This window comes from Neofelis nebulosa, chromosome 2, assembly GCF_028018385.1.
Source record: "Neofelis nebulosa isolate mNeoNeb1 chromosome 2, mNeoNeb1.pri, whole genome shotgun sequence".
Classification (NCBI taxonomy): Eukaryota; Metazoa; Chordata; class Mammalia; order Carnivora; family Felidae; genus Neofelis; species Neofelis nebulosa.
Genome location: NC_080783.1, coordinates 38,777,757 through 38,804,918, shown reverse-complemented (window position 1 = coordinate 38,804,918; position 27,162 = coordinate 38,777,757). Strand labels below are relative to the sequence as shown.

Here is a 27,162-nt window from a genome sequence, read left to right as displayed (position 1 = left end):
AAAAAGTAAAGTATTTACATGTAGCCTTCCTTTTCTTCTTTTAACATCAAATGAGTTTATTATACTTGAAGGATCTGGATTAGAAATTTCATTTTATTTGAAAACGGTGTATTTTCTTTTTTTTCTATGAGAGAGAGAGAGAGCAGAGGAGAGGGGCAGAGGGAGAGAGGGAGAGGGGGAGGGAGGGAGATGGAGAGAGAGAGAGAGAGAGAGAGAGAGAGAGAGAGTGAGAGAGAGAATCTTAAGTAGGATCTATGCTGAGCGGGGAGCCGGACGTGGGGCTCCATCCCACAATGCTAAATCATGACGTGAGCCAAAATTAAGAGTCAGATACTCAACTGACTGAGCCACCCAGGTGCCCCAGAAAAGGGTATATTTTCAATTAAGTTACTATCAGGTATTATTTCATGAATATTTTTTGAATTCAGTCACATTTTATGCAATAAAGCAAATGAAAGTAATTACCTTTTGCATCACAATTTGCGGTCTCTTGGTCACTGTTGTCTGATATTTTGTCTCTTGACACTTTTATAAGGTAGAGATGCCTCTCTCCAGATTTGGAGCTAGATATCAAACAAACTTGAGCTCTATTCATTGCTACCTGAATTTAAAATAACAATTTGAGATTTTTTTAGTCATATACTTTTTTTTAATATTTTATTTTTAAGTAATCTCCATACCCAACATGGGGCTCAAACTCACAACCACAAGATAAAGAGTCTTGTGCCCCTCCAAATGAGCCCGTCAGGCACTCCAGTCATATAATTTTTTAAAGAAAATCTATGGGTCACAAGTACCACAGGTATACCTGAAATCTTCTTTAGTAGGGAAAAAAAAAAGGCCAAATTACTGTGTATTTAAACACCTAAAAGAGAACAGACTTATTTTCTTTCTTCCCAAGGGAATTTAGATCACACTGCTTACCTTAGCAGGGAAAAAGAAGGCAATTCACATTAACTCATAACATATGTACATGCACACATAACCACTTCCCTGAAAAAAAGCTAGACTTGGAAATGATGTCACACATGGAAAACATTTTTGCAAAGTGAACAATTTTGGCACGTGGTACTGTCTACAAAGCCAGTAACTGATCACACTATGGTTCTCACTTTTCTGAATTTGTACTAGCAAAGACTTTATTTCACTTACTCTACCTACAGTCAAGTTTACACTTTCATGTAGAACTTTCAGTTACAGTCAACCCTTGAACAATACAGGTTTGAACTGCACAGGTTCACTTATACATGGGTTTTTATAGTACAGTACTATAAATGTATTTTCTCTTCCTTATAATTTTCTTAACAACATTTTCTTTTCTCTAGCTTTCTTTAAGAATACAGTATACAATACCTTTAACACACAAAATATGTGTTAATCACCTGTTCATGTTATCAGTAAGGCTTCCAGTCAACAGTCGGCTAGTAGTAGTTATGTTTTGGGGAAGTTAAAAGTTATATGCGAATTTCAACTGTGTTAGGGTTGATGGTCCTAACTCCCATGTTGTTCAAAGGTCATACATACCAGTAACCTCTAAGTCTTTTGTCTATATCTGACTTTCATTTTCAAAAGTTTGAGAGTAGAACAGTTATAAAATAGCTGTAATCTATGTTTCAATCAAATTCTAAACATTTAAACAGTCAACAGCACTAACATAAGGAAAGACCATTACCCACCTTTAAAAGCATGGCTAACATGGTAAGTAAGGTATCCACATAACCATACGTTTTGCCTTGGGAAAACAATAGAGTAGAACGATGAAGCAATAACTTCAGTTCCTAAATAAATAAGCACATGATAATGAATGTGACAAGATTCCTTTGCTGTAAGTTGTTTTGTCTGCATGGAAGAGTTTTTTTTTTTTTTTTTTTTTTACATTTATTTATTTTTGAGAGACAGAGACAGAACACAAGTGGGGGGAGGGACAGAGAGAGAGAAGGAGACACAGAATCTGAAGCAGGCTCCAGGCTCCGAGCTGTCAGCACAGACCCTGACACGGGGCTCGAACTCACAAACTGTGAGATCATGACCTGAGCCGAAGTCAGACACTTAACCAACTGAGCCACCCAGGCGCCCCAGAAGAGTTTTGTTTTAGAAACCAAACCTTAACAACATTTGCTTTATGATCTTTCACAACTTAAGATCCAACATTTTAGACACATAACTTACAGTGTTTAACAAGAGGCTGAAACTTAAATTCAAAATTACTTTTCAAAAACGGTGAATTTAATACACTAAAATAAATCTTTTGGATACAAACCGTATACACATCCTTAACGGAGGAAAAAGTTCAAAAACACAATCCACCAAGGAAAACTTCCTTTCACATGACATGGCCTACCTGCTGTGCAGCATTTGCATCCTGTGCTAAAGTATCTGGGTCATACATTGGTTCCAGAGCTTCCAGAGCTTTCTCAGGACGGCCCAGCTGCTGCTGAAGGGTGGAAAGTGAAATTCTTGCATCCAAATGAAGGGGGGCCAGATCAACCACTTTGCCATAGCTTTCCGCAGCGCGTTCCATATAGCCTAAGGCCTTTAAACATTCTAAGATGATGTTAAAATAAAGCATAATAAATATGATCTACAGATTTGTAAGCTTGCCAAAATTATTTTTCCACTTTAAAGAAATATTAAATATTTCTTATATTAAATATAAAATTAATATAAAATATAATATTAAATATAAAATATTCCACTTTAAAGAATTATAACAAAAATGAAATGTCTGCAGATTTCTAATACTTTAAAACAGCCATTCCTTCTAATCTCCATCTACTGATTGATCCATCTATTGATTTCTCTAACTAAATCCAAATTGCTACAAGGATATAATCAGCACATACATACACTTTGAGGTTCTGCTTTATTTACTTATTAGCATTATACTTTCAACATTTCCCACATCTTCCTTAGCATTTTGAATGGTTATAACATTCAACTATTTATTTAACCATATTATCTGATATTTAGGTTATTTCTGAATTTATACTCTAATACATAGCAATGCAGTAAACATTTTCATGTATATAAGCCATGTCTAAAAATTGGCAAACCTATTTAACCCACAGAGGTGTTTTGTTAGGCCACAGTGCTGTTAAAAACAATACATGGCCTCCATTTTTTAAATTTCGGATTTTTATGAACTCTAAGTTACCGGATTCTTTTGACAAATCCGAATTGGCAACACTCTCCTGTTCCCACATGGCACATCAGCCTATGCTGAGAAACAGCAGCATCCTCTGGAGAGGGCTCTCCAGTTCTCCCCCCAAGCCCTGCGCCTCTTCACTTGCCCACTTCACTCATTTTCGTTATTTGCCAGGCTCCTGAGTTTTGTGATACCCAATATAAACTACCTCCCCTCATCTCACTCAATTATTTCCTCAGGGTAAGTTCTCAGAAGGGAAGTTACTGGGCTCTATTCCTCAAACTTTATGCCAATCAGTCATTAAATCCTACCAGTTGAATTCTCCAGCGACAACACTAATCTAGGCCTTTTCCATCTCATTCCCTTTTCATTACAATTACCTCCTAAAATGGTTCTTTCGCTTTCAATTGCTTTCTCAAATCTCAAATTTCTCAACTCTCTCCCGAGTATCATCTTTAGGTTAAACTTTGATAGTAAGCAATAAAAACTCCATCTCCCTGCTCATGTCTTTTAAATTCAAATATCACAAATAATGTTTTTATGATGGTTATTACATTTGTATTCATGTTCACTCATCCAAACAGTAAAGAGTTATCTTTAAGTGTTCTTAGCAATTTCATATTGTGATAGGTCTCAAAATAACCCAAATTGTCAATCAATGCTTCTCTAGTTATAGAAAACTTCTATACTTCTATTACTAGAAGTCAGAGCCTATGGTTAAGACAGGTAAATGACTTGTATAAAGTATTTTTACCAGGGACATGGTTAGTCTTACTTCATTCCTGTAGCATTAAGTAAATCTTTCTTCCAAAGCATTAATGTGGGGGAAATCATATAGTGGCATACCATGACAATTTAAAATACTAACATTCATAGGGTTGCAGAATCACTATGTTGTACACCTAAAACTAATGTAACACTGTGTGTCAACTATACTCAAAAAACAAGCAAACAAAAGAAACTGATATTCAAAAAACTGCCCTGAAACTAGAAATACTTTCACTTTTACCAAGACATTAATATTTTAAATAATTATTACCATTTTGGAAAGTAAGTTCTTGCCTGTTTATATGATTAAAACTTCTCCCTCCCACAAAGAAGTATTACCTGCATGCCGAAGCCAAACTACTGCGAGGTTGTATCTTTCAGAGCAGACTAGTGCACTAAGGAGGGGAAGTGCAGAATTATATTCACCAACATCCAGAAAAGCTTCAGCAACATCTAGATAGAGGTCTCCCATATCTTCAGGATTCTGTTCCACTAGTGTTGTCAAGAGAGGCTAGACCCCAAAATAAAAGTCTGAAGTCAAACAATCATTACAAATATGGACATGTGGGTATATTTCTCTTTTCACATGTCTATCAGTTATTTGAAGCAAGCCGAAAAGGAGCAAGGTTTAATGAAAACAGCTTTAAATAACCATTTTTCTATTCATTTCTGAATCTCTATTTCTCTATTAGAAAGAACTCATACTACCATCACTCATTCAACATACTACTTTCAAAGTATTTTTTTTTAATGTTTACTTATTTTTGAGAGAGATCAAGCATAAGTGGGAAAGGGGCAGGGAGAGAGGGGGACAGAGGATCCAAAGCAGGCTCTGCATTGACAGCAGAGAGCCCAACGTGGGGTTTGAACTCACAAACTGTGAGATCATGACTTGAGCTGAAGTCAGATGCTCAACCGACTGAGCCACACATTACTTTTGAAGGCCTGGTGTAAGCAGACATGGCAGGAGCTAAGATAACACTGACTTGCTGTGCTCTTTCTCTGCTAAGACAAACATACCCAAGCTTCAGGGCCTCTGTGTTTGCTGATATTTCTGTCATTATTCAAAGGTCACCTTTTCAGAGAGGGCTTTCCTGACCACCCTCCTACTCCCAATATTCTCTGTTCTTCACTGTTTGATTTTTTCCAGAGTATGTACCACCAACTAACATCCTATATTTTGCATATTTATTTTGTTATCCATTTACTCCCATTAGAATAAAAGATCCATGAGGGCAGGGTTTGTGTATTATATTCAATACCTTATCCTAAGGTCTGCAAAGCAGATGCCCAATAAATTTTTTTATTCAACAAAATACTCCAAAGCTGGCAAAAGGGAAGAACTTTCAGAATTTACCAACTGTCTAAAAAGCCCAATCTCAAATTCTGATCTCTGCATTTAAAAAGGAAAACAAGGGGCACCTGGGTGGCTCAGTTGGCTAAGCATCCAACTCTTGGTTTTGGCTCAGGTCATGATTTCACAGTTTGTGGGTCCGAGCCCCCCACTGGGCTCTGCAATGACGTTGCAGAGACTGCTTAGGATTGTCTCTCTCCCTTATCTCTTTCTGCCCCTCCTGAACTCACATGCGCACTCTCCCCTTCTCTCTCAAAATAAATAAATAAACTTAAAAAAAGAAAAGAAAAGAGAAACAAATCATTACAAGCCCAGTTCAGCTTTTGTAAGATATTCACACACAAATAATTTGATGCTTATGGTGACTTCCTGGGTTACTGAAAAATGTGAAATCTAGGGTAAACTTAAAATTACTTGTCATCTAAAGAAAATGTGATTTTATCTGAAGTATCTCAAGTGCAGATCTTAATGTTACTTACATTAAGTGGTTCAAGAATGTTGAGATGTACAAGGCAGACCATCAACTTCACTGTGATATCTATTGGCACACCATCAGGTATAGTACAGGTAACATTTTCACCAGCTATGGATTAGAAAGACAGGCAAAAAGCAGTTCCTATATGCAAGCTTAGAATGTAGGGCAAATGAAGCAAGCTCTATATTTTCTACATAAGATCTCATTTACTTCATTCAGAGCAAATGATTCTGTAGTCAATTCTAAGTTGGACCAACTCTTATTACTAGGTTTTTATATTCTCTTCAGTCTGTCCTTTGGTAGCAATTATCCTTCCAATTCTCTTCCTAATACTTTATCCACTTATCTGAAACCTACAGAAACTCCCACACCTATCAAATCTATAGAGAAAAAAAAAGAGAAAGACAAAAATGACCAACAAGAATATATACACTCTTTCTTTTTTGAATTCAAAAGTCTCTTTTCAGTCTTTATGATAAAGAGGCTAAGAAAGGAATAAATTAAATGTTGTGTTATTTTCTAAAACTTCATTAAGGTAAAACAGTTAAAAAAATTTTAACGTTTATTCATTTTTGAGCAGGGGAAGGGCAGAGAGAGGGGGAGACAGAGACTCTGAAGCAGGCTCCAGGCTCTGAGCTGTCAGCACAGACAGAGCCTGATGTGGGGCTCAAACCTACAAACTGCGAGATCATGACCTGAGCCAAAGTCGGACACTCAACCAACTGAGCCACCCAGGTGCCCCAAGGTAAAACAATTTTTAAAGCCCTGAGAAATCAGTCAAAGGAATTTTTATCCACATTTAAAATATTTTGTATTTTGTAAAGTCTAGTAAGTTCCAAGTAAGTTTCCATTTCAGAAAAAAAAAAAAAACAAAACACTGAAGCATAGAGAAACATCAGAGATTGATCTTAAGTGATAGAATAAAACCTACAATTATATTAAAATGAAATAACTCATGTTTTATAGAATTTGCCATATAAATTATAGAATTCCCTAAAATTATGAAGTCATGGAAGGATTTAGACAAGTTTAATTAATAGATTATTTTTATCTCTAAGCTCCAATATAATAACTGTTACAGGAAACCAACTTAAGACATTTATTTTCCTCAAACAGAGTCCTAAAATTTAAATTTACCTAGACCATAAGCTCCATGAGGATAAGGACTAATCTGACTCACAACTATATCCACAGCCTATTTCTTCTGTAGACAGTGGCTATGGCATACCTATTAAAGATATAGTGTGTACAGATGTGTAAATCAAAAATTTGATTTCAAGAATAATCACAAAGTAAAACTCAATGTTATGTTGAAAATAAGACACATGCCTGAAATCATATAACTCAGGAAGGTTGAAAACAAAATGGCAAACCAAAGATACAATAGGCAAATGAAAACAAAAAGAAAGCAGGGGTCACAATCTCATCAGACAAAGTAGAATTTGGATGAACTATATTTTAATAGAAATAAGAGGGTCACTTTATAATGCTATAGGACAGGGGTGCCTGGGTGGCTCAGTCAGTTGAGCGTCTGACTTCAGCTCTGGTCATGATCTCATGGTTCATGAGTTCGAGCCCCACGTTGGGCTGTGTGTTGACAGCTTGGAGCCTGGAGCCTGTTTCAGATTCTGTGTCTGTCTCTCTCTCTCTGCCCATCCCCACTTGCGTGCGCTCTCTCTCTCTCTCAAAATAAAATATTATAATGCTATAGGACAGTGCCACTCAAAGGGAAGTCTGAAGCCTGTAGTGGTCCACAAGCGGTTACCAGTTCTATCAGGTAAGTACAGAGATTGAGAATAATTATTTAGACACTTTAGTGGCAATTTGACAATGCTAAAGAAGGCAGTAGATATTATTTACAGCCCCTACAGTTTAAATAATAGTTTATCAACTAACATATAGCAGCGGTATCTTTTTATTTATTTATTTTGAGAGAGAGAGAGAGTGTGTGCATGAGTAGGGGAGGAGCAGAGAGAGAGGGAGAAAGAAAATCCCAAGCAGGCTCCATGCTAAGAGCAGTATCTTTTAAACCTCATTTTATTGTGAACCTCAATGGAAATGCTTATTAATCCACCAATAAATGTTCTCATTTTCAAAAATGCATATGAAAAACAAATTTTGCTTACATTGAAAGTGTTTTAATGTCCTAGTTGTCTGGATTATCTCTTTCTTTAAAGTTATTTTATCAACTCTAAGATGCCCGATTTCAGATACACCATTATTTTATATACTAAGAGAGACAAACACCACTACTTTAACTGTGACATGTTGTTGATTTATGTTAAGATGTTTCCTGAATTCAGATATGTTAAATCATTAAGAAAGGAAGGGAGGGAGGGAGGGAGGGAGGAAGGAAGGAAGGAAGGAAGAAGGAGGAATGGCCAATGAAACTCAGCAAAATATATTAAACAAAATGACTAACAAACATATCTACAATTAAAAGTTGAACATAATTCTATTTTTCCTTAATATTTTCAAAATAATAGCAGTATATTTCAACATGAATTAATTTTTTAGAAGAAAGATCTCAAACAGAAAGTACAGAGGCGCCTGGGTGGCTCAGTCAGTTGAGCATCTGACTCTTGATTTTGGCTCAGGTTATGATCTCTCGGTTCATGGGCTCGAGCCCCATGTTGAGCTCTGTACAGATAGCACGGAGCCTTGGAATTCTTTCTCCCTCTCTCTTTCTGCCCCTCCACCACTCATGCCTTCTCTCAAAATAAATAAACTTAAAAAAAAAGAAAAATTATGGCTGCAAAACAACTTAACTGAGACTCAACTCTAGTTTAGGCCAGGTCCAAGAAAACTATCAAAATTGACAGAGTCCTTCAGAGACCCTAATGCATGCTCTCACGGCATTATAATTGCTACTCTTTACTACTCATTCACTACTCATTCATTATCCAGGATCCTCAACCAAAGCACCTTATCTAATCCTATCCATACCAAGTAGTGCTCCCACACCCTGGGACCTCAGTCTGATATGCACCTCCTCTTGGGTGTTCGCTTAAATTATACTTCTAGAAACATCCTCTGATCTTAGTATATTGCTTTTCTCTATTTTCCCATAATGTCAGGTTTACTACAGAGATGATCACACTGTTCCTATTAAAATTAAATTGTATACATTTCATTTGAATCCCACTCCCCCATGTCCTTAAGGGCAGGAAATATACTCATCCTCTGTATATTCCCCACACACCCAGCATAGAATCTTGTAAGAAACTCTTATTGAACTGGGCTCTTCATTCCCCAACAACTTTTCACTTCAATATTTATCTTTCCCATGCCTTATTGGTGCCTTGTTCTCTATGAATTAGCACACAAATTGACTGTAAAAATGAATTACTACTTTACATTAGGATAGATCCTTTAAAAAAAAAAGGCTTTTGTTTTTGAATAATTATGCCTTAACCCAAAGGATTATATAATGATGGAATTTTTAGGCTTCATGACTGCCAGGGAGAGAAGTATTTTGAAGCAGGCAGTACTCAGGTAACAAGTGTCTTCCCACTTCCCCACCACCACCAAAAGCCTCATGGGGTAGAGGTGGAAGGTACTACATAGGAATTTCCTCACAAGAAAAGGGACATCTATTTTGCCCAGAGTTCAATCTTATTACAATCTCAGACAGGGTCTTGCATGCTAATATTTGCACAGAACAGGTTAATGGGTGTGATACAAAGGAAAAAGCTGAAAGAGATACTGCAAGCCATACTTCAGGTATGACTTTCTAGCCAGATCCCTAACTACATATTTTAAGCTTTCAAAGATAGTAATCATATCAGTTTCTACTTTTTATGTGAATGCTTAAGTTTGAAGTAGATTTTTTTCAAGGAGAGTATTTTAAGTCCTTCCTAAAAATTAAACTGCTTTATATCCAAATGTTTTTGATAGCTGTTCAGTAATCCATTCTTTGTTCACGTATCACTAAAAAGACCTGGATCAATGAGAAATGCCATGTTCAAATGGATGTACTGAGAAGTAAAAAGGGACCGAAAACAATTTTTTAAAAAGATGTCTTGTGAGTAAATATCCATAAGAAAAAGATATGAAATCTCTATAAAGAAAAAAATGCTTCTGGGACAACTTGTTATGAGAACATTTAACTATCAATTTCTAAATGCCACATTATAAAAAAGAGAGGATTATGTATACTATCCACTCTATGCAGAAGGAACTACAACCTTTATTCTCTTCTGAAGTGCCTTCTTCTGTAGTTTTTTTTTCCAGCACAATTCCAGAAAAATCTGTTATTACCTAAAAGAATGGAAGAAAAAAAGGAAATGATATAATAGATACATATGAAAAAACCTTTCACAATGCAAAGATTTGTACAGTTAATTCAAATAATATATAGTTCATCCTAAATGAACTATAAAAAGCATCAACAAATCTCTTTAAAATAAGGAACCACTGTGATATATTAGCATTTTTATATCATATTAACTAAATGTTTAACAGAAGATACATAATTCCCCTATATCAAACCAAACTACTGTTCCCAACAGCTTAGGAACGGAATCACAGCAATTGGTCTGGCTGCTCAGTCCTGCTACCCTGAAGTACAGACTATCTGGCACCTGTGATAATGGCGAGAGCTTTTATCATATAACTATACTTTACCTTTCATATGGAATTACTATAGAATCTAGAAATCTGTTTTCATATAGACTTTAAAAATATAACTTAGTATATAAATAATTTAATTTTTTATAACTCAAGTGAAGAATTGTCAATTTGTAAGAATTTCTAAAATGCAGAAATGTGTCCTAAATCTAAGAAACACATTACATGTTCCTACCTCCAAAGCTCTGTCATACTGTTTGTTAGAAATATATAGTTCAGCTGCTACATTAACATCTTCCATGGAAACAAGACCCTGATGTTTTGAAAAAGCTTCTTCAATTATGTTAATAGCTGAAGTAACATCATTGGCTTCATAGTAACTCCTGAAAAAATAAATGACAAAATGGATGAATACTTATTTAATTCAGATTATAAAACTCACATCCTTGCTCAGACCATCCATTACCTATGATTTCCATTTTCTTAAAATCAGAGAGGAGAAAAAACTTTTCCTTAAAATCATAATCATAGCTGATCCAGAGAAAAATGGGCAATGCCCATTTGACAATGCCATCATGTCAAGCCCCTCACTCTACAAAAGCTACCTCATACCATTCCAGCTCATCCTCCCTATCACCCAATTCCAACAACTGTTCCACCTCAGTGGGGTCTACAAAGCATCGATCTACCTGTTTCACTGTCCTGCAGCCTCTTGTCTTCACTTTCCTCCTTCTCCATAGACCAACATTGTAATTACTCCCTTGTGCATCTCCTCACTTCTCCTGTCCTTCTGTCCCTTCTGATAAAGTCATGTGATAAAATCCCAACCCCTGTTAATCCAAATATGCCTACTCTTCACAACCACCTGTCAAGCTGACCATGCTGACTGGACTCACTCTAAATTAATGATCACTAGCCTCAAGTGGGCCCATGGTGCTGTCAGCAGTCTTGCTACAGTTATCTTGTCCAGTACTTTTCAAACCTGAATGTGCATACAAAGTAATTGGGCATCTTGTAAAAAGGCATATTCTGATTCAGTAGAGCTGGGGCAGGACTGAGATTCTAATTTATGACAGGCTCCTAGGTGATACAAATGCTGCAGCAAGGCCCCAAAGACCTAGACAACCGCTTCTCATCTCTCCCTTCAAACCTCCAAAACTCTCTGATCCTCACTGTCAGCTGATGACCTTGCTTCTTAGTTTGCAGAGAACCAGATCATGACATCCCACACACTCCCAATACATCTTCCTACTTACACACACCCATGGCCATATATTCCACATTCTCCACCTATAAGGCAAACCCCCAACTAGATCCCATTCTCTCCAACCTACTCAAGGATATCACTCAAGCAACTGTCCCTTCTCTCATGAATCTTCAGTGTGTTCCTCAATTGTGGATTACACCAGCTGAATACAAATCCATTGTAATTTTTCCCAACTTAAAAATTATCTCTTACCCCTACAACCCATTCTAATTATCTTCTCATTCCTCTGCTCCCCTTATAAATTTCTCCAGAGCTGCCAATACTCCAGGAACCCTCACCCCATCTCCAATGTCAATACTCAGTCCTCATTTTACATGCTCTATCTGGACTATTTCATCCCTCCTCCTTGCAGTGCTTTCTTCAATACATTTCTAGTATATCATGTTCTCTTAGTTTCTTCCTACTTCACTGCCCATTTCCTTTCAGTCTCCCTGCTGCTTCCTCCTGATTTTCCTGATTTCTAAACACTGGAGTGCCTCAGGGTTTAGTCCTAAGAACTCTTCCCTTGTCTGTGTGTGTGTGTGTGTGTCTCCCTCTCTCTCTTTCATACACACACACCCACCCATCTCCTATTAGAACATTGTTGAGTTCAGCCTTAAAATACACCCAGAATCTGATTACTTCTCACCACCTGCACTTTTATCCTGGTCCAGGCTACTATTATCCCTTCCACAGATTACTGCACTAACCAGATCAAGATGGTTGATCCTAGATTGAAATACCATTTACAGATACCTCTAGAAAAGATAGCTTACAAGACATTATGTAGCCAAAATGTTTCCTGCTTTGCTTTGATGTACAGCATGTCAGAGAAGTATAGTAGCATAAAATATCTTATTTTTTATTTTTATTTTCAAATTTTTATTTAAATCCTAATTACTTAACATATAGTGTAATATTGGTTTCAGGAGAATTTAGTGATTCTTCACTTATATATAACACCCAGTGCTCAACACAAGTGCCTCCTTAATACCCATCACCCATCTAATCCATCCCCCACTGACCTCCCTCCATCAACCCTCAGTTTGTTCTATAACGTTAAGTCTCTTGTGGTTTGCTTCACTCTTTTTATTCCCTTCTCTTTTGTTAATCTGTTTTGTTTCTTACATTCCACATAAATGAAATCATGGCATTTGCCTTTCCCTGACTGACTTATTTCACGTACCATAATACACTCTAGTTCCATCCATGTCATTGAAAATGGGATATTTTAAAATAAAATATATACCACAGTCAGTGCTGTGTCAACCATAAAGAAAAATTTTTGTCTTAAGATGTTATTCTAGTACTAACTAAAGATACAATTATAGAAAACCCTAGGCCACAAACATTTCAATAGCATATTTACAACAACTAATCTAATATTGCAAATGTACATCAACTAAGTTATGGAAACCTAGGAACCTAATCATCCTTTTAGAACATGCCCCATTTTTAAACTTCAGAACACTTGAAGGTAATTGTATATACAAATTTTTCTAAGTAATCACACAGTTGACTTGGAAACAGAAAATTACTGAAAAAAAAAAAACCCACCTCTATATTTAACCACAATATAAAATATAGGAAATAAAACACTTCTTTGAACCTCAATAAAAAATATATTCTACTTCAAATATGTGCTTTGACGTGTAAAATAAGATGATTATCAGGAGCATCTATATATACTTCACTCCAAACTTACTTTGCCATATCTCTAGTCAACTGCATAAAACGTTCTCCATCAGATGGAGATAAAAGGTTTAAAATACGCCTATAACCATCCATTGCCATTTTATGATCCCCCATTTGTTCATAAAGGCTTGATCGCTCCCACAGGTAACGGACATTAGTAGGTTCATATTTAAGAGCTAAAAAGAAAAAAGAGAATACAAATTATGGATTTATCACAAAAAGGTGTTCATGATACTTGGGTATGACCAATTCTCTTTTCAGAAAATTAAATGAACGCTCTAAACTAATTGTCTAATAGAATTAAGTGGGTTACTCTAGAACAAATCTATCTTCACAGGAACCCTCAGTTAGGTTTACTCTAAGACCAGACAGAACCTGAATCTCTACATTAATCTTCATTTGGTAACTTAGTGTGATGTTAACCAACAATGATCTCAGTAGGAAATTGAAGGTAGTGTTCTACCAACTTTTGTGCCATATATTAGCTCACACTATAAAGTTGCTGATAAACATGAAAGCAGACTGGCTCCAAATACTTAACCCTGGGATGACAGAATATAGGGACAGAATATAAGGAATAAATACATTTCAGCTAACATCACCCCAGAGTAGCAAGTACAATTATCAAAAAATATATTATGTAACATTTTTATCAAACAAAATAAAAACATTTTAATTACCTTTTGTGTAGCAAAAAATAGCCTGCTTAATATTATCTTGTTCCAGAGACATTTCTGCCAATCTAACCCATTCTTCAGTGTCACTGGGATTTAAATGCGCAGCAATCAACTCAAACTGCAGAGACTTCTCCATGTCACCTTGGTCCTCATATATCATGGCCAGAGTAGAGAATGGCTCATAAGCCAGAGGAGCTATAATGAATTAAAAAAAAAACAAATTCCACTGACTGAGGAAAGAAGCATGAGATGATGCAATCCTATGGCTCAAATTATGATCTTGTAATAATTAAACTCTTTTAAACACCCTAGCAGAATTATACGAACTACTTGATGGAATTTAGAAGGTATCATTTCATGAAAAACTCTATTCTCCACCATGTGCTCCTTATGAAAATCCCCCTTTGCTAAGGCTAAACATGGCTTAATAACTGAGTGAATTCATCCCAATGAGCATCAGCACATCAGTGTTGAATCTTCATGATCCAACAACCACAGGCATATGGAATGAATGGACTGAGGATATCTAAACTGCACCTAAATCCAGGATATCAAAATGAATAGTTAATCTGCATTTCTGAAATGTTTCTGAAATGAAGTTCTAAAATCACAAGGGATTAAAGTCAAAGTTATTGTCAAAAATAAACAACTATAAACTAATATAAAGGAAAAGATAATATTGCAATGTAGGAACCAAACAAAATATTCTCAAGAAAAAAGTGTGGTTAATCTTGTTTCTCAGATAGAAAAGAAAAAGCAGTGACCTCAAGTTATCCTAATAAGCAATGCAGGAAATTTTTAAAGTAAACTGTACGTCCAATGTGGGGCTTAAACTCACAACTCCAAGATCAAGAGTTACATGCTCTACCAACTGAACCAGCCAGGTGCTCCAATCCAGGAAATGTTTAACAAGACTTCAGGAAGGTTGGCTGGGAAGACGGTAGAGTAGGCGGACCCTAACCCCACTTCATCCCATGGATGCAACTAGATAACACTGATATCAGCATAAATAATCCAGAAAACGATCTGAAGACCGGCAGAACAAAAACCACAATAAAAGGTATAGAAGAGGTCACAATGAAGAAGGTATGAAGTGTGAAGACACAGTCTGGGAGACAAAGAGGGCCGTCTGCAACAGGAAGGAAGCCAGTGGTGCAAAGAAGGAACCTTCACACTGGAGAGCCCACAAATGGTGAGGTGAATCCCCATAATATTTGCCTTTGAAAGCGAGAGGAGCCGAGTTTCGTTGAGTTCTTATAACCAATGGGACTTAAAGTCTGCAATTTTAAAAATCCACCAGCATGGCTCTAGGAGACCCAAGAGGATATTAGCAAGCAAAGTCCCTACCCTTAGATAGCACAAAAAACAGGCCATGCAGATACCATGCAGAACCAGCAGCTTGAAAGACACCAGGGGCAGATGGGAGGAAGAGTGATTTGTTCATCTCAGAGCACGTCCCAGAGAGACAGGGATCACGGGGAGACCCCTCCAGGAACAAAGGAGCTAGCAGGCGTCATCTCCCTACCCATCTACCCCCAGCATAAACAACAACCACCTGCAGGAACCAACACTCGCTACCTAACTTGTTTAAAGCAAGCCCTGCCCCCTTGCACTTTGGCAGATCCACCCTTCCTAGCCAAGCTGGCCTTAGTCCCCGTTACAGGCCCTTCCCCCAGAAGATCAGTGCAAACCACAGACACCACATCTCCCAACCTGCAAGTTGTGTGGGACTTCAAACGCGGCAGCTGCAAGTGGTGGCAGGTCTCATTTTGCAAGCAGACCACTGCACACCTTGTTAAAATGCAATCCACTTCTGCTGGGGACCAAACAATGCCCACAATAGGCAAAGAGAGCCTCTGCAGACAACTGAACTGAAAGAAAAAGAGGCCAAGACTCAACAGCAGAGCACACAAGACACATATAGGAGACACTCCCTGAAGCACGAGGCCCTGGGGAACAGGGGACACTGGACTACAGTGCACTACAGGACCTCTTCTTCATAAGGATATTATCGTTAACAGCAAGAGAAGTAGCTGATTTTCCTAACATAAAGAAACAGACACAGAAAGTCAGACAAAATGAAGAGACAGAGAAGTATCTCCCAAATGAAAGTATAGAACCAAACCACAGCAAGAGACCAAAGCAAAATGGATACAAATATGCTTGATACAGAATTTAAAGTAATGATCATAAAGATACTCACTGGACTTGAGAAAAGAATGGAAGACATCAGTGAGACCCTTAACACAGAGCTAAAAAAGAATCAATCACAGATGAAGAACATAATAAATGAAATTAAAATACACTTAATGGAATATCAGGCTGGATAAAGCAGAAGAACAAATTAATGACTTAGAAGACACAGTAATGGTAAGTAACCCAGCTGAGCAAAGGAGAGGAAAGAAAATTATGCAAATTGGGAAGTATTAGGAAACTCAATGACTCCATTAACCATAACATAGTAACATAATAACATGTGTATTATAAGGATCTCAGAAGAAGAGAGAGAAGGGGGCAGAAATTTTATTTGAAGATATAACAGCTGAAGACTTCCCCAATCTGGGGAAGGAAACAGATCCAGCTCCTGGAGGCACAGAGATACCTCCAAAAATTCAATAAGGAGGTTCACACCAAGACACATAGTAATTAAAATAGCAAAGTGCACTAATAAGGAAAAAATATAAAAACAGCAAGAGAAAAGAAGACAGTTACACACAAGGGAAACCCTATGAGGCTATCAGCAGATTTTTTAGCAGAAATTTTACAGGCTGTAAGAGAGTGGCATGATATATTCAAAGTGCTAAAAGGGGAAAATCTGTAGACAAGAATACTCTATCCAACAAGGCTATCATTCAGAATAGAAGAAGAGATAAAAAGTTTCTCAGACAAAAAATAAAGGAGTTCATCACCACTAAGACCAGCCCTACAAGAAAATTAAAGGGGACTCTTTGAATGCAAATGAAAGACCCTACATGAAAGTATGAAAAGTAAAAAACACAAAAGTAAAAGTATTTCTGCAAAAATAAGTCAAAGCATTCATAAAATAAAAGGATGTGAAATATGACACTATGTATCTAAAACATGGAGGGGAGATAAGAATGGGCTTAAGCGACCATCAACTTAATATAGACTGCTATTTGCAAAAGATTTTATATGTGAACCTAATGCCAAACACATAAAAAACCAGTAATACATATGCAAAAAAATAAAGAGACAGGAATCAAAGTATATCATTAAAAAAAGCCAACAAACCATGAAAGAGCAAGAGACGAAAGGATCAGAGAAAATATGCAGAAACAACCACAAAACAAGTAACAAAATAGTAATACATATCTATCAATAATTACTTTGAATGTAAATGGACTAAATGCCACTATCAAAAGACAGTGTGACAGAATGGATAAAAAATTAACACCCGTGTATATGCTGCCTACAAAAGACTCATTTCAGATTGAAAGACACCTGCAGATTCAAAGTGAAGGTATAGAGAAACATTTATCGTGCAAATGGATGTTAAAAGAAAGCCAGGGTAGCAAGACAACAGACTTTAAAACAAAGAGTTTGGGGTACCTGTCTGGTTCAGTCACTAGAGCATGCAACTCTTGACCTCGGGGTTGTATGAGCCCTACGTTTGGTGTAAAGATTACTTAAAAAAAATAAAATCTACAAAAAATATATATAATTAAATTAAATTAAATTAAATTAAATTTAATTTAAAAAAAAGACTGTAACAAGAGACAAAAGCTTGAGTGGCTCAGTTGGTTAAGGATTCAACTCTTGAATTTCAACTTATGTCATGATCTCATGGTTTGTAGGTTTGCGTCCCACATTGGGCTCTGCACTGACAGTGCAGAGCCTGCTTGAGATTTGGTCTCCCTCTCTCTCTGCCCTTTCCCTACTCACTCTCTATCTCTGTCTCAAAATAAATAAAAACATTTTAAAAAATTTTAAAAAGAGACAAAGAAGGATATTATATAATAATAAGGGGGCCAATCCAACAAGAGGATATAACAATTGTAAATATTTATGCACTCACCATGGAAGCACCCAAATACATAAAAACAGTTAATAACAAATATAAAGGAAATAACCAGTAATAATACAATAGTAGTAGAGGATGTAAGCGATGTCCACTTATAACAATGGACAGATCATCCAAACAGAAAATCAACAAACAGTGGTTCTGAATGACACACTGGACCAGATGGATTTAACACACACATTCATAATAAAACAGCAGAATACACATTCTTTTCAAGTGCACATGGAACATTCTCTAGAACAGATCACATTTTAGGCCACAGAAAAAGTCTCAACAAATTAAAAAAAAATTGAAGTCATACCACGCATCTTTACTGACCACAAAACTCTGAAACTAGAAATCAACTGTAAGAAAAAATCTGGAAAGAGCACAAATACATGGAAGCTAAATAAGATGCTACTACACAATAAGTGGGTCAACCAAGAAATCAAAGAAGAAATCAAAAACTACACGGGAACAAATGAAAACACAATGATCCAAAATCTTTCGGACACAGCAAAACTGGTTCTAAGAGTGAGTTTATAGCAATACAGGACATCAAGAAGCAAGACAATTTTCAAATAAACAACCTAACCTTATATCTAAAGAAGCTAGAAAAAGAAGAATAAAACCCAAACCCGGCAAAAGGAAGGAAATAATAAAGATCAGAGTGGAGGGGCACCTGGCTGGCTCAGTGGGTATACAATACTCTAGATCTCAGATTGTGATTTCACGCCCCACACTGGGTACAGAGATTACTTAAAAATAAAACCTTAAAAAAAAAAATTAGAGCAGAAACAAATGATAAACTAAAAAAAAAAAAAATAGAACAGAACAATGAAACCAGGAGCTAAGTTCTTTGAAAAGATCAACAAAATTGATAAACCTCTAGTAAAATTATCAAAAAAAGGAAAAGGGAAAAAAAAAAAAAGTGAGAGGACCCAAATAAACAAAGTCACAGATGAAAGGAGAGAAATAACAACCAACACCACAAAAATACAAAAATTGTAACAGAAGATTATGCAAACCTTTATGTCAAAAAATTAGACAACTTAGAAGAAATGGATAAATTCCTAGAAACATACAACCTACCAAGACTGAAGCAGGAAGAAATAGAAATTTTGAACAGACCAATAGCAGTAATGAGACTGAAGCAGTAATCAAAAAACCAAAAGTCCAGGATTAGACAGCTTCAGAGGTAAATTCTACCAAACATTTATTTTTTTTATGTTTATTTATTTTGAGAGCAAGTGTGCATGCACACACATCAGCAGGGGAGGGCACAGAGAGAGGGAGATAAAGAATCCCAAGCAGGTTCCATGCTGTCAGCACAGAGCCTGATGCAGGGCTGGATCTCACAAACTGTGAGATCATGACCTAAGTCGAAACCAAGAGTTGGACACTTAACCGACTGAGCCACCCATGTGCCCCCTAGCAAACATTTAAAGAAGAGTTAATACCTATTCTCCTCAAACCATTCCAAAAACATAAGAGGAAGGAAAACTTCCAAATTCACTCTATGAGGCCAATATTAACCTGATACCAAAACAAGATAAAGACACTACAAAAAGAACTACAGGCTTGTATCTCTTCATGAATACAGATGCAAAAATCCTCAACATGTTAGCAAACCAAATCCAACAATACATTAAAAAATCATACAATACAATCAAATGGGATATTCCCAGGATGTAAGGGTGGCTCAGTTTTCACAAAAAAATCAACACTATACATCACATCAATAAGAGAAAGGATGAAAACTACATGGTCATTTCAACAGATGCAGAAAAAGCATTTGAAAAAGTATAACATCCACTCATGATAAAAATCCTCTGCAAAGCAGATCTAGAGGGAACATACCTCAACATAATAAGGGCCTTATATGAAAAACCCACAACCAATATCACACTCAATGGTAAAAAACTGAGAGCTTTTACCCTAAGATCACAAACAAGACAAGGATGTCCACTCTCATCACTTTTATTCGACATAGTACTGGAAGTCCAAGCCACAGTAATTATACAATATAAAGAAATAAAAAGCATCCAAACTGGTAAGGAAGAAATAAAACTCTATTTGTAGATGACTTGATACTATATACAGAAAGCCCTGAAGACTCCACCAAAAAACTATTACAACTGATAAATGAATTCAGTAAAGTCACAGGATACAAATCAATGTACATCAATCTGTTGCATTCCGGGGCACCTGGGTGGCTCAGTCGGTTAAGCGGTCGACTTCGGTTCAGGTCATGATCTCGGGGTCTGCGAGTTCAAGCCCCGCGTCGGGCTCTGTGCTGACAGCTCAGAGCCTGGAGCCTGTTTCCGATTCTGTGTCTCCCTCTCTCTGACCCTCCCCCGTTCATGCTCTGTCTCTCTCTGTCTCAAAAAAAAAATAAACGTTAAAAAAAAAATTAAAAAAAAAAATCTGTTGCATTCCTATATACTAATAATGAAGCAGCAGAAAGTGAAATCAAGAAAACAATCCCAAGGGCACCTGGCTGGCTCAGCTGGTAAAGCATGTGGCTCCAGATCTCGAAGTCATGAGTCCAATGTAGGGTGTAGAGCTTATTAAAAAAAAAAGGGGGAGGGGGGCAGACACCTGGGTGGCTCAGTGAGGTGGGCAACCAACTCTTTGATATTGGCTGAGGTCATGATCTTGCAGTTGTAGGATCAAACCCCACATCAGGCTCTGCACTAGGCATGGAGCCCGCTTGCAATTCTCTCTCCCTCTCTCTCTGCCCCTCCCCCACTCACTTGCTCTCTCAAAATAAATAAATAAACTTTAAAAATAAAATAAAAACAGAACTACCCTATGACTCAGTAATTATATTACTATTAACCCAAAAAATACAAAAACACTAATTTGAAGGGATACATACACCTCAATGTTTATAGCAGCATTATTTATAACGGCCAAACCATGGAAACAGCCCAAATGTCCATCAATAGATGAATGGATAAAGAAGATGGTGTGTGTGTGTGTGTGTGTGTGTGTGAGTATTATTTGGCCATAAAAAAAAATGAAATCTTGCCATTTGCAATACGGATAGAGCTAGGGAGTATAAAGCTAAGTGAAATAAGTCAGTCAGAGAAAGACAAATACCATATGATTTCACTCATGTGGAATTTAAGAAACAAAACAAATGAGCAAAGAAAAAGAGGGAGAGAGAGAAACCAAAAAAGAGATTCTTAATAGAGAACAAACTGATGGTTACCAGAAAGGAGGTGGGTCAGGGAATAGGGGTGAGTAAGAGGGTATAGGGATTAAAGAGTACATTTATCATGATGAAAAAAATAAAATTAACAAAGAAAAAACCAAAGACCTCTAAAAGGACCCTTGCCCAGATAAAATGAAATGCCAAAATACTGAAAAGATAAATGAACAGTTTACTGTATTACAATTACCCAAGCCACTACGCAGGTCACCATTTGGCAACACATCAGGAAAACAAAATGACAAATATAAGTGATTAATCAAAGAGTCACTTCTGAAGATATCCTCCAATGAGCCCAAGATTTGCAGTTTAATGAAAAATGATATATGTAAATTGTGTCTTTTACCAAAAAGTAGATTAAAATAATCTAGCTCTGCCTAATCTGGAAAATGAAAGAAAAAAAAGAACACTTTTTAAGTGGTTTCAACACATGTCATACTTAAAAAACACTAATGCTCCAAAAGTCTAAAAACCCCAAAATGAAACATTAAAAAACAAACAAAAATAAAAAAAAGGCTATAAGAGTTCAATAAATATTAATATTTCATTAAGTCATACTCTATGATTTTCATTTTCTTGGTAATGATTTCTACTGAATATGAAAAATGGCAAATCACTATTATCATAATCATTTCCAAGCTTCTGAATATTTTTTCCAAATAGTACAGTGAAGTGCTCCTCCACTTGTTTTAAGACACACTATTAAACTGCTATTGTCAATAATCCCCCCTACAGAAAACACCTTGTCTTATGATTTCCATGCACATCAATATCGCCTCCTCCCGTTCTCCTCGAGCAAAGCGAATGTTGGCTTCACCCATGAGACCCCTCAGAGCTCTGGGAAGTTTACTTCGAGGTCTTTTCTCCTGTATAGAAAAAAAATGACATTTAGACTAAAATACAGTAGTGTCTTAGATTTCAATTCCAAACAAATTAATAAATGCAGAACATAATGAAACTGAAATTTCCCTTTAAAATTTCTCAATATTCTAAATTGAGAAATAAGGACTAAATGACTATAATTCTAACCCATTAATATTAAAGTCTGTATTTCAGGAAAAAGTCTAAAACTAATCTCAACAAGAAAAAGAAATATTCTATAACATTCTCCAAAAAGGAACACCTCAGAAAACTAAAACAAACTTCCTAAGTAGAAAGTTCAAACCACAGTGAAGTATATAAAGAAAGTAAAAATCAAAGTGGTCAAGAATTATTAACTACTAACTAGAATAATAACAAATGTAGAACCTGATGTTGCAAAATGGATTTATGTGCCCCTAAACTTATAACCTACTGAAGATCCTCCTTCCTTCTAATTTATCTACTCAGAAGAAAGTTGGTTAAAAAGTTATAATATGGAACTTTTAATAGCAAAACTATAGCATATTTTGACACATGCAATAATTAAGGTTTTACATTTTAAAAAATCTCTAAGGTGAAACATAAGAAAGTAGGTGGCTCAGTCAGTTAAGCGTCTGACTCTTGGTTTTAGCTCAGGTCATGATCTCGCTGGCCTGTTTCGGATCCTCTGCTTCTGTCCCTTCCCTGCTCATGTTTACAGGCTCTCTCTCTCTCAAAATAAATAAAAAGAAAAAAAAAAAAGAAACGTAACAGTTGTCTCATGATATTTCCTTTTTTACAGTTTGAATTCTTTCCGGATATACGTATAATTTAAAGATTTCTTTTTCGATTACTATGTCACATTTTTACATTATGTTTATAAAGACTAAAATAAATTATTTACTTTCATCATCTTCTTGGTTTCACGATTGAGAACCATCTCCAATACAAACACATCGCCTGCAGTGGGTTGCTCAGGTGTTTCTTCTTCCTCTTCTTCTTCTTCTTCCTCTTCCTCCTCATCATCTTCATTCTCTCCAAGCATGGAAGCAAAGACCTTGTGAACTGATTTACTGACTCCATCTGATGTTTCTCCTGAAGAAAGACACATGGAGATTGCCAACAAACAAACAAAAACCCATTAGAACACTCGGTAGTCAAAAGGGAAAAAAAAGAATCCAGTATTTTCTGAAAGTAAAAGTAGAGAACAAACATTCCAAAACACAACCCAAAGAAGAAATCTGTAACAAAGTCATATATTTTACTCTGTAGGAACTGCTGACTCAACCTTTAGGCCTCATTAAGATGTACAGGAGAATTAAGTGGGAAATCAGAAGTGTACATAGTTACCACTTAAAAGCAGAGAGGAAAAAAAAATAAAAGAACTATAAGACACAGACCTAAAAACTAAACAAGTCTGATGGTACACACCAGGTGGCATAGCATAGTGATTAAAGATAAGGCCTCCAGAGTCAAGCTGTCTGATTTCAAACTTCATCTCCAATTATCACTAACTGTATAACCTTGGGTAAATTACTGAAGCTCTCTGAACCTCAGTTTCCTCATTTGTAAAGGAGGTTAATAATAATGTCTGACAGGGGCATTTGGGTGGCTCAGTCGGTTAAGCGTCTGACTTTGACTCAGGTCATGATCTCATGGTTCGTGAGTTCGAGCCTCACATCGGACTCTGTGCTGACACCTCGGAGCCCGGAGCCTACTTCAGATTCTGTGTCTCCCTAGTCTGTTCCTCCCCGACTTGTACTCTCTCTCTCTCTCTCTCAAAAATAAATAAAGATTAAAAAAATTTTTTTTTTTAAATAATAATGTCAGAAAGACCAAAGAACTCTTGATCTTGGGGTTGGGAGTTCAAGCCCCATGCTGAGCACAGAGCTTATATACATACATACATACACACAAACATACATAAATAGTGGTTGTACCATTTAAATAAATAGGTAGATAAATAAATACAGTACCATAATAATAATGTCTGCTTTAGGCTTACTCTAAGGATGAGGTGAGTTTTTACATATATGCACTTAGAATAATGCCCAGGATACAGTAAAAGCTTAATAGATGCTATTATTAAAATAGTATTATCATTTCAGGAACAAAATAATATGACATAATTCATTTGTATCTGAGGATGCCACTATAGTACAATAATTTTTGCAAGTTCATAATGATAATCTTAAATGATCATGTAATGCTTAAGTTTGAGGCCAATTTTCTGTTAAAGCAGAGGCATGTAACATATTTTAGAAAAACTCCAATGAAACAGTTAAAATTTTACATACATTTTATATAATTTTACATAATTGTATTAAAAAACTTGCAAGCTTATTCACTTACGTGAAATACGTCAAATCCCAAAGATGCTGGATAGACAAGATAGTTAATATGTTTGAGGAAGGACAAAAATTTTTAAAAACCCACATATTCTGAACAACAAATAAGTAATCATTCTTAAAAAGTCATAATGACCAGCTTCAAGAATTGTGAACATCCTAAATAAATGTAAGAATATGTACACAGAAGATCCAAAAGAATATACATACATACTGCCAGAATACATGAATTAAGCAAGGTTCCTGGATACAAGGTTAATATACAAAAATTACTTGTAGTTTTCTATCAGCAATAGAAACCTCCACTTGGTCCAAGGAGGCAGGAATAAAGCTGGTTTTCTGCATGTAAACTCTGTGTAAAAAGAGTTATTCACAGGGAAAAGAACCAGCCTCTACTTCTACCCCCTAAAACTAGAAAGTTTAATTTAGTTCTCATTCAGATACTATACACAAAGCTACATTCTAATTGACATTTCAGTATCCCACATAACTTGTCATGGGTAAATGGATACTATGAACTATTATCAGTATTCTGTTCACGAGGAAGGTATGTTAATCACTGGAAATTAATGAATTTGCAAACTAGTTCATCAATTAGACTCTGATGGCTGTAATTAGATGGGACTAACCAAATCTGGTATCTGCACTTGCAGAGCTGAGGACTGGATTCTCGAAAGAGGCAGCATACCAAGAAATCTATACTGTGTGTAAGGACCCATCTGGGGCAGCCAACTGGACTTCCACACTGGCATTTTTTATCTTATCTCCTATGACTAATGCAGTGGTTTGGAAGCTACTTTGTTTAGAAGCATAAATCATTACCATTGGGGGAGTATAGTCTGGAAATATTAGTAACCAAAAGGGCCAGTTTAAAAAACAGTGACTCTACAAAGGCTCCCAAATACTGATGTCAATTTGAAATACTTTTCCACAAAAATAACCCATAAAACTAACCATCACCATATTCAAAACCTCATCAAATATTTATTGAGCACCTATTATATGCCACGCACTATAATTATGCTACTGACACACTAGATAATCCAGAATACCACTGCAATGAAAAAACAATGTTTTCATTAAATTATTAGGTAGTCGTAACATTTAATGCAAGTAGCAAATGATTTTAACATACCTTCATTGACCTCATTGTCCTGCGATTTGCTGGAGTCAATTCCTGATGATGATGGAACTTCAGAGTCATGTGGATTTTCTTCAACTGATAACTTTCCTTTTTCCTGAACACTCTGTGATTGAAAATTAATGATTCCAAAAAATAATGCAGATTTAGTTCTCTCCAGATGGGAATAGGGCATTTGCCTCATTTTCTATTTCTATAAAACTTGAGCTTTACATAAGTTTGAATACTGTCAAAGCATTTCATAGTCTCATCCCTCACAACTGTCTGAATCAGTCACTTGTAAAAAATAATTTACTACATCTGGATTATTTCATGAATCTACACATTATATCCTAGCTTTTTAAATGAAAAGAGATGGGTCTTTATTAGGTGCATGAATTAGGAACGAATCCACCAATTAATTTCAAAGAGTGCAATATTTGTTTTCCCTCGGACTTCTTATAAGTGAGAGGATATGTAAAGTTCAGATATTCTAAGTATCAAAAAATATGAATGAAGATTTTATCGGAAAAGAAAACTCGCTTTCTTGTGGAAAATTACATCACACCACTGGGAGACTCCTCAGAAATGTGAGCTCGAACCCCTCGGTTTAAAAATAAACTGAGGCCTAAAGAAGAGAGGTGAGTTGCTCACCCGAACACAAAAAGAATCGGTGGCAAAACTACTACTAGAATCAGAAACACTGACGGGGTAGGGGAGGAGGGGGGGGAGGGGGGGGAGGGAAGAGAGACAGAGAAGAGGTTACCACAAAGACAAGCTTTTTGGTGGGAGATATTTCTTAAGAGGAGATTAACACATGGATGAGAGGTGAGAACCCGCATTTGGGTAAGAAGGGGAAGAAGCTGCTAGGAAGTCCCGGCCCGCTCCATCACAGCGAATGGGGTCATCTGGGTCCCCCACATCTAGCTGCATTAGGGCGACACGACAGTGAGGGGCATCCTGGCCTGGCCATCGCCTCACTTTCTTCTCGCGGGTTTTTCTCTCTTCTCTCCGCCTTTCGAACTCCTCAAAGGAGATCTTCCCTTCCAGGTAGTCGATGAGCTCTGGGCTGAAACCCGACATTCCTGCTTCGGGGTGCGAATACGCAGCAACAAGAACCAGGACGGAGAACCGGAAAAAGCGAGACTTCCTAGATTTTACTTAACCCCCCGGCGCGAGAAAAGCGACGCGGCGTCCTCCTGAGAAACGGGCCCGGCCTGCGCCGCAGCCGCTGCGCTCAGGTTCCGCAGGCGCATATGGTCCGGCAGCCTTCGAGGCGAGAGAGAGGCGGAGCCGGCCGCTCGGGTCTTCGCCTGCTGCCCTGGCTCAAATTTATTGTTTAAGAGGATTAGGGAGTTTAAAAAAAAAAAAAAAAAAAAGTGCTTTAAAGACATTTTCCTTAATCTAGATCGTTTCCCTCAATTCTTCATTCTCCTAATCCACTTCCTTTGTGAATGTTTGTTCTTTAAATTAATTTGATCTTTTCTTTGGTGCATTATTTTCTTGATTTAACCAACTGCACTGCCACGTGCATGTTTCATTTTCCATTTTTCTCCTGCCACAGAAAGCTAAAGTCCTCTCCCAATTTGTGCTCTAAGTCTCATCTCCTCCACCATTAGTTTTCCCGTCTTCCACAAATTCTCAAACTCTCCCTTTCCTCAGGGCTCCTCAGTCCTTAAGTAAGTTT

General features: G+C 36.7%; 1 protein-coding gene across 1 annotated transcript in view; it reads right to left on the bottom strand.

Annotated features, from left to right (window-relative positions):
• GTF3C3 (general transcription factor IIIC subunit 3) overlaps window positions 1-26,652 on the bottom strand; it is a 38,641-nt gene extending 11,989 nt beyond the window's left edge. Inside the window, exons 1-13 of the mRNA XM_058710470.1 lie at window positions 26,457-26,652; window positions 25,491-25,602; window positions 22,912-23,102; window positions 21,910-22,033; window positions 13,933-14,124; window positions 13,263-13,428; window positions 10,547-10,694; window positions 9,930-10,002; window positions 5,747-5,850; window positions 4,253-4,424; window positions 2,342-2,544; window positions 1,677-1,778; window positions 466-601 (exon numbers count right to left, since the gene is read on the bottom strand). Of these exons, the coding sequence (XP_058566453.1) occupies window positions 466-601; window positions 1,677-1,778; window positions 2,342-2,544; window positions 4,253-4,424; window positions 5,747-5,850; window positions 9,930-10,002; window positions 10,547-10,694; window positions 13,263-13,428; window positions 13,933-14,124; window positions 21,910-22,033; window positions 22,912-23,102; window positions 25,491-25,602; window positions 26,457-26,558 (1,825 nt within the window). The 5' untranslated portion in view covers window positions 26,559-26,652. The remainder of the gene's footprint in view (window positions 1-465; window positions 602-1,676; window positions 1,779-2,341; window positions 2,545-4,252; window positions 4,425-5,746; window positions 5,851-9,929; window positions 10,003-10,546; window positions 10,695-13,262; window positions 13,429-13,932; window positions 14,125-21,909; window positions 22,034-22,911; window positions 23,103-25,490; window positions 25,603-26,456) is intronic.
• Between the last annotated feature and the right edge of the window lie 510 nt (window positions 26,653-27,162).